Source organism: Geotrypetes seraphini, chromosome 6 (genome assembly GCF_902459505.1).
Source record: "Geotrypetes seraphini chromosome 6, aGeoSer1.1, whole genome shotgun sequence".
NCBI lineage: Eukaryota > Metazoa > Chordata > Amphibia > Gymnophiona > Dermophiidae > Geotrypetes > Geotrypetes seraphini.
In genome coordinates, this window is record NC_047089.1 from 132,207,050 (window position 1) to 132,224,140 (window position 17,091).

Sequence of the window (17,091 nt, forward strand, 5' to 3'; positions counted from 1 at the left end):
CATGTGGCTTTCGACCTGTCATTTGCTGCTCACAGGAGACTTCTTCAGACGAGGTGGGACACAGCAGAGGAAAGACACAGGGATGGGCCAAAAACCAACTGTTCTTGCTACTGCTGCTTACAGCAACCAAAGTAAAATGTAACAGGATTGCAGTGAAGGAGAGAGAAAGAGAGAGACTGGATCAGGGAGGGTAGGGAGAGAAGGAGAGAGATACTGGATCAAGCAAGCGAATGAGAAAAGCTAGACTTGTGGAGGGTGCCAGGAATGGAAACAATATGGTGGTGGGGGGAGGGGGGCACCATAATTCCTTGAGCTGGCCCTGCATGAACATGTGTTTGAGAGAGAGTATGTGGGTGAGAGGACTGATCAGCTGCTTTGCTGACGGACCCTCCCACCTACCATGATGGTTCCAGGTTCAGTAGGTGTATGAGAAGCACCAAATAAGGAACAGAAGAAAATAAACACCAGCAGCAACAGCAGAGAGGAGGAACACCAATGACAAAGAATGTACAAGGGCACTGACAAAGTAAAGTGAAAGTCTTTATTGAAAACATCACAAGAATCATTGTGATATTTTCAATAAAGACTTTTCACCTTACTTTATTGGTGTCCTTGGACATCCTTTGCCATTGGTGTTCTGTCCTCAGTGCTGTTGCTGTGAGCAGCAGTAATCATATATACTGCATGAACAAAAAAAAAAAGCTGAGAATCATGTGATATTAATGTTATTCAACTCTTTGGTCTGATAATACTGCATTTAGGACTATCAATATAAGCAGTTCTGGGAAACTCTGATACCAATCTTCTAACATATAGCGAAAGATAGAGGCACACCACTATGACAATTTAAGAACATTGATGGCATTGGATTCACTTTTTTTTATCTGATGGGAAATGTCTTTTTACAATGCTAGAACAATATAAAGAATGCACAGAGACACAAAATTTTGATAGCTGTAAAGCAAAACCAAACCGGAGTACATGTTTTTATGCTACTTCAGCAAGTTGTTACAGCAAATAAGACTATGAACAATAGTGGCTATTTTCTGAGGCAGATCCAAAACATTAGCAAAATCACAAAGCCAAATGCTTACCCTCCCAATTTATTACAACTAGTTTTTTCAGGTAATTTTAAGTTCTTGGAAACATTAGAAAGCAAGAATGATATATATATAAACAGTGTTCTCCCCAGGGCTTTTTAGCCAGGCGGTTCGCCCGGCAAATTTAGATGACCGCCCATCTGTCATCTATCGGGAATCCTGCTGCTGCCGCTGCTCAACATAAAAAAATCCCCCCCAAAAACCATCTCTCACCGGCTTGGAGATGCAAACTCATGCTTTGGGGCTCTAAGGTGTGCCGGCTTCCCTTCTCTTCCCTCCAAAATCAGAAGTTACGTCCAGGGGGGGGGGAGGAGGGGGGAGGGAGAAGAGAAGGGAAGCCGGCACACCTTAGAGCCCCGAAGCATGAGTTCGCTATGGGCTAAGGCAGGAGACAGGTCAACGATGGATAGAAGCTTATAACTTGCTTCGAGCCTTCCTCACTGCCGGGTCCTGCCTACTTTCTGTTTCCGCGAAGGCAGGACCCGGTAACGAGGAAGGCCCGAAGCAAGTTGTAAGCTTCCCTCCATCGCTGACCTATGCCTAATGAGGCAAAAAAGTCACAGCGCAAGGGAAGCCTCCCCTTCGCTCGCTTGAAACTTCACCGCAGCACAGGATGCCTATGGTGCAGGACAGGACACTGAACAAATCAGACCTCGCACTCTCTTCCATGCTGTCCTTCGCAACCTTGTAGCGAACAAGGAATCTTTCCGGGAGCTCGAGTAAGTGATGTCATTGTGCGAGGGGGTTGCCGGTAGTAGAAGTCAGGTGGACTGGTCTGGACTTGTACGTTAAAGGGGTGTGAGTGACATATAACTCCATGATTAATATGATTGATTACTAGTAGACAAAGGGCCAAAATTCATTTGTGGATATGTTTTGATATTATTTTATATTTAGCAATTTGTCACTGGAAAAAAAAACTGTGCAGGTACAGTAGTATTGTGGTATTTTTTCCCCTCAGGATTTGAAGTTACTGTAAAGTTATTTAAAGTTTGTTTAGTTCTTGGTAGGATAGTAATTGTGAATCATTTCTAACCAAAATTTGTATGTCTACTGAATAAACAGGGAGGTTCAAGATGCTGAGTGCTAAAAAAAAAAAAAAAAAAAAGAGAGAGAGAGAGAAAACTTAAAAAATGGTGAACATGTGTCATATGAATATAAAGGAGTGAAAAAGCTAATGTAAGGGGCCTGTATGCAAAACTTAAATAGCTATGTGTAGAAAATATCTCGGTTTGCATCTTGGAGATAAGGATTTTTTTAATTGAAAATGCAAAATTATGCCAAAATTTCTGGGATGTGGTCATTCGTCCCCCTTCCTCCCAGCAGGTCTACCATCTCTCCTCCCACATTAGGTCCAACATCCATAGTCAGTGGAATGCTTTTTTGTTTGGGGGGCCCAAAAGCACTGCCCAGGATCCAGCCCAGACCCAGCCGCCATACTAATAATAGTACTAATTGTAAATGCCATTTCTTCCATTCATTTTTCAAATACACACAATATAATCTTATTAATACAGTGGTGCCTCACACAACGAACTTAATCCGTTCCAGGAGCAAGTTTGTTATGTGAAACGTTCGTTGTGTGAAACGCGTTTTCCCATAAGAATACATGTAAAAGAAAATAATTCGTTCTGCAGCCCTGTTTTCCCATAAGAATACATGTAAAAGAAAATAATTCGTTCTGCAGCCCTACATTTCCCTCCCTCCACCTCACCTTATATGCAGAGTTTGCCAGCTTTCTTTTTCACCCAGCCGCACGCTTTCAAAAAGCTGTGCACGCGCAGCTGCTGGAGTTGATCAATGTTCTCTTCTCCTGCAACTTCCGGTTTCCGGTTGCGTCAGAGGAGAAGATTGAACAACAGAGCATGCGCGCATGTGCTGCTCTTTGAAATTGTGTGGCTGGCCGAAAAAGAAAGCCGGAAAACTCGGCATCTAAGGTAAGGTGGAGGGAGATGATGGAACACTGCATTCAGACAGGAGGGCGCTGCTGTTCCCGGCTCACATTAGGAAGCGGCGAGAGTAGTTCCGCCCCCCCCCGGGCCCCTCGGGCGACTTCGTTGTGTGAAACGAAGTTCGTTATAGGGAGCAAGACAAAAAGTTCGTTATGCGCAGCGTTCGCTGTGCGAGGCGTCCGTTATGCGAGGCACCACTGCAATACATAATGGTAACCACAAAATTAAACTACACAAAGCACACTCATTTACCCCTCCCCCACCTTGCACAGCATTTATTCCTCTCTCCTCCACCCCCATGTGCAACATCCACCACAAGAAAGATAGAGAGATCCAGGGTATATCGCTCCAACTCCTTCTACTGCCACATCCAACATTTCTCCTTCTCTCATCCCCCCTGGACTGTGTGCAGCATCTTTTGCCCCTGCCCACCAGCGCCATGCCCAACATTTCTCCTTCTATTACCCCTCTCTAGAACCATGCGATATCTCGTCCTCCATTCCCTCCACCACCAGGTCCAACATTCTTCCCTCTTGCATCTGTCCCACTGTTCCCTCTCCACCACCACATCCAACATTTCTCCCTCTCATCTCTCTCTACCTTACTCCTCTCCCACCATGTCCAACAATTCTCTTCCTATGCCCAACATTCTCCTCTTTCTTCCTTTCCTCATGTACCACCATCTCTTTCCCTCACACCCATGCTCAACAATTTTCCCTTTCTATTCCCTCCTCCACCTCAGCATCTCTTTCCTTCTATCCTTCCATCCTATGTCCCAAGTTCATGCCCCTTCCTTCCCTTCCTTCTGTATCCCTTCCTTCCTTCTGTATCCCAAGTTTGTGCCCCCTCCCTCCTTCCTTACAGACTTTGGGCTCCTTTTATCAAGGTGCGCTACAGGGGATAGTGTGTCGGACATTTCATCATGCGCTAACCCCTGCAGCACACCAAAAAACTAACGCCTCGCCAATGGAGGTGTTAGCGATTAGCGCGGCAGGCGGTTGAACATGCGGTATTCTGCGCGTTAACCGCCTACCGCAGCTTGATAAAAGGAGCCCTTTGTCTTAAGTTTGTGTCCCCTCTTCTGTGTCCCAACATGTCCCTCTCTCCATTCTGTGTCCCAAGTTCATGCTCCCACCCTCTTCCTTCCTTTGTCCCAAGTTCATGCCCCTTCCTTCTGTATCCCAAGTTTGTGCCCCCTCCCTCCTTCCTTACTGACATTTTCTCTGCGTACAGTGTGCTTTGTGTTTTTTAAAATTTTATTGTTGGTAGATCATTTTGACTTGGTCATTTTAAAAGTAGCTCGCAAGCCAAAAAAGTGTGGCTACCCCTGCTGTAGAGCCATTTCTTGTATGACTGGTTGAGATATATTTATCTTTTTTTTTTTAGTTGTTTAAATTCATGCAGAAATAAATGGTTAGACTGAACCCAATGAGTTCATTAACGCCTTTCCCTTTTTTAAACCTCTATACCATTTGAAAGAGGGCAAATATCTAATTATTCCCTTCTAGCATTGGATACTTCTTAAATTTAGTAATAATATTCTGGCACAAGTGTCAAACCTTAAAAAAGGAAGTCATATTGAGCATTGGAAAATAATAATAAACTAATAAAAAATAGTACATATTTAGGGCTCCTTTTACTAAGTTGCGATAGTGATTTTAGCGTGTGCTTAGCGCGTGCAGAATTGCCATGTGCACTAGACACTAACGCCAGCATTGAGCTGGCTTTAGTTTTCCCGCTTAGCACGGAGGTTTGCGCGCGCTAAAATGCTAGCGCACCTTAGTAAAAGAGGGGGTTAATTTTCCCCATCCCACCCCACCCAGCTACTTTTTCATGCCACCTGGCTGGAAAAAATTTCTGGGGAGAACACTGTATATATATATATATATATATTTATTTATTTACAAGAAAGTACAAGAAATAATGATAAAGAAGTTTGGAACCTACCAAAACTGGTAGCGGGTGTCATGCACAAAACTGACCCTGCATTTCATGCAATGATAGGTGGAAAAAATGAATAAAGGGAAAGAAACAGGTTAGCTGTTTAGAGTTAGCACTCAAGATAAGATTCAAGCACACTTAGGATACATGTTAGAAACATACAGATCACTATTCAGTTCCCACAAATACGATTCTTTAAAATATCAGCTGTGATGGTTAAAAAATAACTGGACATTCAGCCAGCACTGTGTATCTGGATAAGGAGATAATACTGATAGTATTCAGTTTCTTCGGTAATTTATCCAGATAATTTAGGACAGCATTCCATCCCGATAGCAGACTGAGGAGGGAAGTTATCAAGGTGTGGCAACAGGAGGAATTTTACTGCAACTTGATTTCTCATGGGAATCAGTAACTTCCAGGTTGGCTGTGAGCCACCTTGAAAGTAGCATTATTTCAGCAGCCTGGGAGCATCAGGCCTCAAAGCCATGACTCAATGCTTCCATGCTGGAGCTTAAAGGGGCTGAAGTGCCATCCACCCACACCCAATCGCATTCCAAGCCCCCCCCCACCCTATCAAACCCCCCTACTCTCCATCACACACCCCTACCTCCCAAAGTACTCCCACCATTATTGGGGCCTACCAGCCCTTTACCTGGTGGTCCAGTGGTCTTAGGGCAGGAGTGATCCCCAGTTATTCCTGCCCTACTGGTGCCATCCAAAATGGCACCCTTAGTGGTAGTTGGGCTACCATATGTGTAGGGTGGGAAGTATGATCGAGGGGATAGTGGGTTGTGATGGAGAGGTGTATAATTGTGCATGAGTGAAAAACACTGTAGTCACTTTAAGCTCTAGCCTGAAAGCATCAGACCTCATTAGGCCTGAGATTCACAGTATGGTGAAATAACCCCAGCTTTTGGCTGGGGTTATTTCAGTCATTTTGTTGCCATAACACGATTTGTGATCTGTACCCTGTGTTTGATGCAAGTCACATTATGGTTTTCACATTACAATGAACTGCTTTACATGCACTTGCATCTTTTGCTTCTTATTACTATATAAGTAACCTGTGGTGACCTAAGTATTGCTGTGTTATGGCAAGATGACCTGCGCTAGAGCCCTTTAAATCACATTAAGGGGCTAACAACACAGGTTATTGCCTTAATGCAGCTTGATAACTTCCCAATGATCATAGTTACTATTTGGGTAAGTTCTGGGAACACCTTGGCTCTGCTCTGGCAGTATGCACCTAGGGCCAGATTCTATAAACAAACAGAGCCTAAGTGCACCTACATTGTAAGTGCTGTTTGGCATGCTTGTCAATCAACCACTAGGCACCATTTATAGAATCATGCCTAATGGCACCTAAGCGGATTTAGGCATCACTAGGCGTTCTAGGTGCTGACCCATTAGGCCAGCTTTTTACTCGCCTAATTTAGCATCAACCTATGTTGGATGCCTAACTCAACCAAGTCTATTCTCTGCCCATAACTACGCCTACTTTTTAACATAGGCATGATTAGGCATCCCTTGGCATTGGATGGCTCCTCCACTTAGGCATCGCTAGGTATCCTAAGAGTTCAGTGCTGAACTATTAAATTGCTTAATTAATTCTTTTTTTTTTTATTGGCTGATAACCTGTGTGGCCAATTATCACGCTGATTAAGTCAATTAAAAAAATTACCCCTTTTTACAAAACCGTAGCATGGTTCTTAGCACCTCCGATGAGCAGCTCCGATGCTCATAGGAATTTTGTAAAAGGGGAGGTAAGTTCAGTGCAGATCCTGAACTTAAGTGTCGCTAAGTGGCCACAATTAGGGAACCTAGGGGCGCCTAATATAGGCATCATTTATAGAATATGGCTCCTAGTGCCTATATGTCAGTGGTCTCAAACTCAAACCCTTTGGAGGGCCATATTTTGGATTTGTAGGTACTTGGAGGGCCTCAGAAAAAATAGTTAATATCTTATTAAAGAAATGACAATTTTGCATGAAGTAAAACTCTTTATAGTTTATAAATCTTTCCTTTTGGCTAAGTCTTAATTAAGTCTTAATAATAATATTGTAATTTATAGCTAAAGAGACATATGATCAAGAAACTGTTTTATTTTACTTTTGTGATTATGATAAACATACCGAGGGCCTCAAAATAGTACCTGGCGGGCCACATGTGGCCCCCGGGCCACGAGTTTGAGACCACTGCTATATGTGGTCTGTAAAGATATTTAGAAGCACTTGTCTGATAGCAGAGTTGTTATCCAAACAAGTACTTTTGAATATCAGCCCAACTGATTTTAAGGCCATCCATAATTTTTTTTTTACGATGCACAGATTTAATGCGCTATTTCAGGTTCCTTTTACTAAGCCGTTCTAAACGCTAGCACGTGCTCAGCAGAAGATAAAAGGGCTTACCGTGGAAACTGCTGAAGCTTCCTGCAATAAAAGCCCAATGTGTTTGCACAAACCAGGCGCGAAATATTTGATTTTTCTTTGAGGGGGCATGTCTGGGGTGGTGAGTGGGAGAGGCAGAGTGAATCAGTTAGCGTAGCCGTTTTGCTGCAAATGCTGATTAGCATGGGATTAATGCGTTAGCCCTTACCAACTACAATATAGATGGTGCTAAAGGCTGTCGTGCTAATTTTTGGTAATGGCTGTGCTCTAATGGCAACATTAGCACGTATGGCCATTAATTGGGAAAATGGAATATCAGCCATTTTTTGGCTCTGTTAAAAACGGCCTTCGCATGTGTAACCTATGTAAGTGCATGCTAAAGCCACATTTTACTGCAGCTTAGTAAAAGGAAACCTTCAGATTTATTTCATTACCAACTATTATTTATAAAACACAAGCAATTTATATATTCCTGGATTACTAGAAAAATGATTTTTCTTCTTTTGTTTTGGTTACAGTCACGAAAAACTGTTACAATTTCAGAATCCTGTGAAAGAAAACTCCTACCAAATCAGACCCTGGGGTATGCGTACCCAATAACTATATGCATTATTAGCTGTACAAATTTTATATGTCCCATTAAGACACCAGAAGGATATTTTACTAAAGGCACAAGTTATCTGCCACAGGATCAATTTTATTCCTATGAACCCTGCTGCAGATAACTTGTGCTATCTTTAGTTAAAGACCCCCAAGAAGAAGAGGAAAAAAGTTTTATGTTCATGAAAGCATCCTTTGAAAACGAACAAGTGTTCAACATCATTCTGTTATAGGAGGGAATACATACTGATGCTAGCATATGTTTATGATTACAATGGGTATTTTAAAAAATATTTTCTTTATCATATAATAGTCTCATGACAATTATTGATTCCCCTTGCAGTTTCTCTATATAAATATGGCTAACATTCAACAATGCAGATTCAGAAACCTGTATTTTAAGTGATATCAATGAAAATAATTTAATTTAATTTAAACAAATCCATCATTCAGATTTTTGGTTTAACAGGCGTTTAAGATGAAGTACAAATAAAAAAACATAAAACAATATAATTTCCATCTTAAAAATACATCACAAAAACAATACAACAAACATATTATCTACATTATAGTGCAAATCAGCCTCAGAAAATGAACAAATGAGACTAGCAGATTTTTGTTACGATAATTTTGGAGAAGGGCAATAATTTTTTCTTTTACTTAAAAATGGCAACAAAACTATGAATGATCTTATTGTGAAGATTAGCCTTTTGAAGACCGTATGCTTTTTTCCCTTTCCATTTCAGCTGTCCTAATACTTCTTGGTATAATGCTTGTTAGGGAGTAGAAGCCTTGCAGACATAAAGACCATGGCAGAAGATAATTTTCAATACAATAAAAAAAAACCAGCCAGAATAATCATAGTAATATAGTATGTAAAGTTTGTGCAAACTGTAAGGTGAAGTTTTAAAATACACTAGAGAATCAGTGATTCAAAAAAATGCTAAGGCTTAAACTACAACCACGGCCTGTGCCTGAACTATCGACTGACATAAACAGTGTTTTTCCCACTGTTTTTTTCCTGTTCCTAAAACATCTTGACAACTGATCCACTTATCTCTTTCCTCTCAATAGCGACCTACTGTCCTTTTGATCACTTTTCTCCTCAACAATGAATTTCCTGTCTAATTACTTCTCTTTCTTCTTCCCCTCTTGAAGTCAGTCAATTTGTACCTTTGCTTAATCTTTTGTAAACCGCATAGAACTTCACGGTATTGTGGTATATAAGCTGTTATTATTATTATTATTATTATTATTATATGAAATGAAGGTGCTCCGTAGGAATTTTTAAGCTAAGTGCTTTTATCATATTATAATATATATATATATGTAATATATATCATATATATATGATATTATATATATATATATATATATATATATATTATATTATATATGATATATATAATATATAAATGATATTATATACATACAGTGGTACCTTGGATTACGAGCATAATCCGTTCCAGGAGCATGCTCGTAATCCAAAATGCTCGTATAGCAAAGCAAGTTTCCCCATAGGAAGTAAGGGAAACTTGCTTTGATATGTTCCACCCCCCCACCTTCCCCGCCCCGAGGCCAGCAGCACTGCTCCCCCCCCACGAGAACCGGCATTGCTCCCCCTGAAGGCCCCCCCACGAACCGGCACCCTCCCCCCCGCGATCCGGCACCCCCCCGCCGCCATCGTGCACTCTCAGGCCTTGAGCATGCGCACATGCTCAAGGCCCGACACAGGAAGCAGATTTTCGGCCACCGGCACCAACGCACAGGACATGCTGGTGCCGGTGCCGATGCGGAGGCTACACTGGAAGTAAGAAGAGGGTTTGGGTGGGTTGAGGGATCTCAGGTTGCGGCGGGGAGGTGCCGGATCGCGGGGGGGAAGGTGCCAGTTCGCGGGGGGGGAGGGGGCGCTCATACAGCGAGGCAAGCTCGGTTTACGAGGCACCAAGTTTGCGAATGTTTTGCTCGTCTTGCAAAACACTCGCAAACCGGTGCACTCGTAAACCGAGGTACCACTGTATATATTATATGATATATATAATATGATATATATAATATGATATATGATATATATATTTTGCATTGAGTAATACGCGCAGACATTATTGATTAACTTTGACCCATGATTGGATGAGCTTGGGTTATGCAGTCCCACGCACTGAGGTCTTTTTTCCTCCTTTTTGCAAGATAAAGTATAATCTAATAGTGAAGAGCAATTTAGGAATAGAGAGCTGCACGGGAACGGGGACGACGGGAATCCCGCGGGACCCGCGGGCATCCCGCGGGTTCCCCCTTCGGGTCACGGGGATCCCGTGGGGACGCCCCTAGGGTCGCGGGGATCCCGTGGGGACGCCCCCTAGGGTCGCGGGGATCCCATGGGGACGCCTCCGAGGGTTGCGGGGCTCCTGCGGGGCTGGATGTACTCAGTCGCGCGGCTCTTCTTCTCCCTACCTTCTCTGCTTGCAGCACAGAGCCGAACGGAAGTCTTCCCGACGTCAGCGCTGACGTCGGAGGGGAGGGAGGGCTTAAACAAAGCTTAAACAAAGGCCTCCCTCCCTCCGACGTCAGCGCTGACGTCGGGAAGACTTCCGTTCGGCTCTGTGCTGCAGGCAGGGCAGATAAGGAGAAGGAGTAGCCTCGCGGTTCGAGTGGCTACCAAGGGAGGGGGGCGGTCCGGGGCGCCCCGCCCCGGTTGCAGCACAGCCGGCCAGGTCCCCTTACTTTTGTGGCACTTCCCCGACCGACCGATAACAGCCCGGGTCCGACAATCCTCCCTGCCCTGTAGCCGCGAATCTAAATTACCTTCTTACAGCAGCTGTAAGAAGGTAATTTAGATTCGCGGTTAAGGGCAGGGAGGTTTGTCAGACCGGGGCTGTTGTCGGTTGGTCGGGGAAGTGCCACAAAAGTAAGGGGACCTGGCCGGCTGTGCTGCACCCGGGGCGGTAGAGAAGGAGGGGGGGAGAAGGACGCTGAAAGGCCATGGTGAAGACAGGAGGAGGGGGGAAGGACTCTGAAAGCACTTGAAGACAGAGGAGGGAGAAGGACGCTGAAAGCACATGGGGGAATACAAAGGGGTGGAGAAGGATGCTGAAAGGCCATGGGGAAGACAGAGAGGGAGAAGGACGCTGAAAGGACATGGGGAAGAAGGGGGGGAGAAGGACACTGAAAGGAAATGAGGAAGAGAGAGTAGGGAGAAGACGCTGGCAGGGAAGAAGACAGATGCCAGACTATGGGGGGAGCGGAGAGAAGAAGATGGGTGCCAGACCAATTTGGAAGGGGGAAGAAAGGGAGAGGCACAGTAACAGAGCAAATGGAAGATGCAGAAGGAAGAGAGACAGTGGATGAAAGGAATTGAATGAGAACATGAGGAAAGCAGAAACCAGGCAACAAAGGTAGGAAAATAATTCTATTTCTTTTTTTTTTTTTTTTGCTTCAGGATAAAGTAGTATATTAGTTGTGTTGATAAAAATTTATAAACATTAGAGGCTCTGGTAGAAACCCGTTTACAAAGTATGTATTCTTCCCAATTAATATTTTCAAATTAATAAAGTCTTTTTGCTTATTTGTAAATGGGTTTCTACCAGAGCCTTTAATTCAGTAGCATAATTAAATGAAATAACTATTTCTGAAGTTTATAGGGATGGGCGGGGACGGAGGGGATTCCTCGCGGGGACGGGTGGGGACGGAGGGGATTCCTCGCGGGGACAGGTGGGGACGGGTGGGATTCCTCGCGGGAACGGGTGGTGACGGGTGGGACTTTGGCGGGGACGGGTGGGGACGGGTGGGATTTCTGTCCCCGCGCAACTCTCTATTTAGGAACTGTTAAGTTTGGTGGTGGTCCCACATATATTTTTTTAGTTTGGACCTTATTTCCCCTTTATGAGATATATAGTTAAAATACAGCCATACAAAACAATTTTATAGCAGGGTTTTTTTCAGTTTTATAATGAACTTTAATAACATTCCAAATAGATTTTCAGAAAAATGAGTTTAAATGTCAGTACTTTAGTCATTTATGTGAACACACACTTGCACAAATAATAATTCAGTCTAAAATTACTGCATATCTTTAGTGGGGAGGCATTCCACACTGTGAACCGAAAAAGCCACACCTAAATTGTTTTGTCGTATCATCCACAGAACGTGGCCAATTCTTATGAAATTTAGTGCATCATGTTCTTTTTTTTAAATAATCTTTATTAAATTTTCCAACTACAATTGTGCATACAAATAATTCATGTACATATAATATTACAAGAAAAGCACAATAAACTTACATATAGTAATAAGCAATTATTTTCCCCCACCCTCCCACCTATTAATCAAGAAACTATCTAAAAATTCCCCAAAACAATTCCAGTACAAACCCCTCCCTCCCACTCTGGATGTATGTGTTTAAAGGTCAGTAAAATAAAGTCAGTTATCATTCCTTACAAAATTTAGGGCTCTTTTTACAAAGCTGCGCTAGCGGGTTTAGCGCGTGCGGCTTTTAATCACGCGCTAACCCCTGTGCTGGCCGAAAAACTACCACCTGCTCAAGAAGAGGCGGTTTAGCGCGTGCTATTACTCGTGTTAAACCACTAGCGCGCCTTTGTAAAAGGAGCCCTCAGTCAACGGCTTCCAAACATCCATAAATTTCCTGTACCTTCCCTGCTGTATAGCCATCAGACGCTCCATTTTAAAAGTATAACAAAGGGATTCCCACCAGAAAGTGTATAATATTCTGATGTAAAATGTTGTAAATATTTCCCACCGCACCACAACACAACCTTGTGAAAATGAATTGTTGCTATGGGATACGCGCAGAAGCAGACAATAGTTTGTAAAGTCTCTGTATCAAAATGGCTTTAACTGCAGAAGACCGAATCAATGGCATAGCGAGGGTGAGCGATGCCCCAATACCTTTTTAACGTCAGTGTGAGCAGCCACTAACTTACTGCCCTTGTCGGCTTTGGCGCTCTCTCTGATGTCACTTCCTAGACGCAGGCCCCGGAAATGATGTCAGATAGAGCGCCGAAGCTACTACTTAAGGGAAATTTAGGAAACACCTAAAAACATATCTGTTCCTGAAGTATTTAGGCAACTAACCTGTACAATCCTACTCCACAATAACTGATCTCTAGCACTGTTAATAACTAGCTTCTAACTTTGTTAATTCTACTTAATTTGTAACATCTTTTAACGGACCTACGATATATAAACTGTTATTATTATTAAGTTGGTGGCTGCATGTGCCGAAGTTAAAAAGGTATGAGGGAAGGAGCACGTGTGCGTGGAAGGGGGAGGATTGGGAAGGAGGGGGTGAAGGGGTGCCCGCACCCTGGCACCCCTCTTGTCCCCTCTCCACTCCTTACTATGCCACTGGAGCGAATTCTGATAAAGAACTTGGTACTGCTAAAAGGTTACAGTTCCCACAGAAGGGTTGGAACAAAAATGGCCTTGATGTGCTACTATGCAAGATCCGAGCAACGGGCACTGTGGATTGTAAGCTAGGTAGCGGACAACTGCGTTCAATTCGCACACAAGAGCACATTGCTGTTGTATGTGATCTTGTACTGAGCCAGGACGTGCCACAAACACACCGAACAATTCACCAAATAGCAAGAGAAGAAGAAATAAGCCATACAACTGTGACGATCTGAAATTAAACTGTCTTAAAAAGCGTTGTGCCCAAGAATTAATTTTACTCAACAAAGCCACACACCTGAAATGGTGTAAGCTGCTTTTGACCAATTACCTGAAGCACAGTGGCAGCTTCATCTGGTTTACAGATAAAAATATATTTACAGTAGCTCCACCAATTAATACATAGAATGATCGCCCGTACATGCCTTCAACAACAATGAAGCGTGAGGTTAATGCCAAGCGCCTACAACTGACCCCGCCCGATCTTCAGCCAATCAGTCATGGTCTCAGTCACAATCTCAAAACTCAGATATACAGATTTGTTCTTCATCAATACTGGGATTAAGATCAATGGCGCACATTACCGGGACATTCTCTTGACGCAGAAGCTGTTATCAGTGATCTATCGCATATCGGAAGACTACTTTAGCTTCCAACAGGACAATGCCCCAGCACATTGGGCAAAGGACACTGTAGAACTGCTACATTGGGAAACCCCAGCCTTCATTAGGTTCAGACCTCTGGCCTGTAAATTCACGAGACCTAAACCCAGTTAACTATTGGATCTGGGGGCTGATACAGAAACATGTCTACCAGACAGCAATATCTGAAGCAGAGCATCTCAGTGGTGGCTAAGGCTAAGGGTGTGCCTTCGTGCAAAGGGAGCGCACTTCAAACATTCAAACTAAATTGAAACATTACTTTTTGATTTTACTACTACTACTACTACTACTACTACTACTACTATTTCTATAGCGCTAACAGACATATGCAGTGCTGTACATAGTCACAAAGAAGACAGTCCCTGCTTAAAAGAGCTTACAATCTAAACTAGTGGTCTCAAACTCAAACCCTTTGCAGGGCCACATTTTGGATTTGTAGGTACTTGGAGGGCCTCAGAAAAAATAGTTAAAGAAATTACAATTTTGCATGAGGTAAAACTCTTTATAGTTTAAAAATCTTTCCTTTTGGCTAAATCTTAATAATAATATTGTAATTTATAACTATAGAGACATATGATTAAGAAACTGTTTTATTTTACTTTTGTGATTATGATAAACATACCGAGGGCCTCAAAATAGTACCTGGCGGGCCGCATGGGCTCCCGGGTCGCGAGTTTGAGACCACTGATCTAAATAGATAAGACAGACAAACAGGGTGTCATGGATACAGTTAAGGGAAACAGTTAATTTGCTGGCTAGGTTGTGGGCATTGGGGAGTAGGATTATGGATTGAAGGCTATATCAAAAAGGTGGGTTTTCAGACTGCTTTTAAACAAGGTAAGGGAAGGTACTTGGAAGACACTCAGGTAATTTACTCCAGGCGCTGGGGGCAGCTAGATGAAAGGAATAAAGTCTGGAATTGGCAGTGGAGGAGAAGGTGACAGCTAAGAGCAGCTTATCTGAGGAACAGAGTTCTCTGGGAGGTGGGACTGGCTTCTTTATGACTCTTTACAGCACTGCGTAGTCTGGTAGCGTTATAGAAATAATTAATAGTAGTAGTAGTAAAAATGCAAGATATGCCATAAAACTTTTTGATGTGTTTTTATGCAATTTATAATTCATTTTCACAAGGTAGTTTTGCTGTGTCAGGACATGACACACTAAATTTCATAAAAATCAACCAAATTCTGTGGAAGATACAACAAAAATCATTTGGTGTATTTTTTTTTTTGGTTCACAGTATATAATTGTACTTCTCAATGGGATATGCTGATCATCATAATGCCATTTAGGCGTATCTAACTCATTATAGAATACTAGCGCAAACCCGCTTTGGATACCAAAAGTTAGGTGCAATCACTTATGCCAGGCCAATGGGTGGTGTAAGTGTGTGCTCCTTTGTGCACCAATGAATGTGCTCAACAGATTGCACTCTATAAGTTGACTTTGCTTTTCTGTGCAGTAATTTTATGGCAACATACTGGGAAATGCCCTCAATACTTAGTGAAGTTGGGCACTTAACGAATGATAAGTGAAAACCACCATACTTTTGTAAAAGGACCCCTTTGTTTGTTTTACTGAATAAAGCAAGAATGTCAAAACTAAAGGAAATAACATTTTTTGTAGAAAAGGGTTGCTTTTCATGTTTTGGTATTTTACATTTTTCCAGCCTTTTCAAAGCAATCAGCCTTTAGAAATACTTCAAAGACATATTCTGAATAGTTTTGCAATATGTCTGCAAGTGCTTTATTTTCAAAGGCAGAATACAAAGAAGTGAACAAGGCAACCTGAATGTCTTTACCTTTAGACAACACAAAGTCTTCATAGACTTTTTAAATATCTAAGCTGATCCATACGATTATTTCTCTAAGAGAGCACATCTGTACACCTGCTATTAGTTTTGAAGTGGGACTTTCAATGTAGAATAAATAAAAAGCTTACATTCAAAAGGGCTAAGTCAAATGATTACCAAAGGAACTTATCTCCTATCACTGAGGCAGATATGCATAGTTTTAACCTGGGCCTATAAAAATTACTAATTGTATAGCAATTGTTGCTAACTATGCACAATGCACTTAAAAGCTGATTTAGATATATATATTTTTAAAGATGCAGTCTGTTCCTTTATCCATAATTTAGGAAATGTACAGTATTGTATTATGTCAATCATTTGAATAAATGGCACTTTCTAATGCTCCCTCTTTTCTCCATTCTGTGACTGAGGAGATGAGACTTCAGTATTAGGAAGAAGAAGGTAGTTACGTATAAGGGTTACCATATTTGTAGAAGTAAAAAAAAGAGGATGTGTTGCCCTGCCACGCCCTGCTCCACCCCAGCCCCACACAAACCTCTTCACGTCTCCTTCTCTGAACTCGGGGCACATCTGGAGGGCTTTGAGCATGCGCGGATGTGATGCAATGATGTCACATGCATGCACACATACATGTGATGTCATTGTGCCATGTCTATGCATGCTCGGAGGCCCTCCAGAAGCGGCCCCAAGCTCTGGCATAGCCGGGGCCTTTCAAAATCTGGATAAACTGCTGGGTTTTCAAAATCCACCTGGACAGTCCTCTAAAAAGAGGACATGGCTGGATAAATCTGGACATCTGATGTATATAGTTTTGGGATCCCATTCTGTTCTCTTTTCTCTAGCTTCCCATTATGATCTTACTAAGAGCACACATGCTGATGTCATTACGACATTCTATTTACAGCAGGCCCATTTTTTATTTTTACAATGGGCCCTGCAGCAACTAATATGATTTAATGATGTTAGTGTTTGTTGTCAGTAAATGACCTCCAATATGTTTTTAAGGATCTGTTTATAGTAGTGGCTTTTGATACAGGAAATGGCATTTTTCTGATATAAGGTATTTTACATGCTAATATATTTCTGATCTATTAAGACATTTTATTGATCAAGTCAAAAATAGGACAAAAATAGGAGAGGTGAGGATGATTGTACAAACAAAATTTTCAGGGCTGAGAAGTCAAAGCAAAATATATGTAACACAGAGAGAAGACTTCTCTCTGTGTT

At 42.3% G+C, this 17,091-nt stretch overlaps 1 protein-coding gene across 8 annotated transcripts in view; it reads right to left on the reverse strand.

Moving 5' to 3' along the window:
* MBNL2 (muscleblind like splicing regulator 2) overlaps nucleotides 1–17,091 on the reverse strand; it is a 334,741-nt gene that overhangs the window by 74,352 nt on the left and 243,298 nt on the right. For 5 of the 8 annotated variants that reach the window (XM_033948336.1, XM_033948337.1, XM_033948341.1 and 2 more), the window contains one exon: nucleotides 5,000–5,035. The exons of the other annotated variants lie outside the window; for them this stretch is intronic. In XM_033948336.1, the coding sequence (XP_033804227.1) occupies nucleotides 5,000–5,035 (36 nt within the window). The remainder of the gene's footprint in view (nucleotides 1–4,999; nucleotides 5,036–17,091) is intronic. 8 annotated transcript variants of the gene reach the window in all.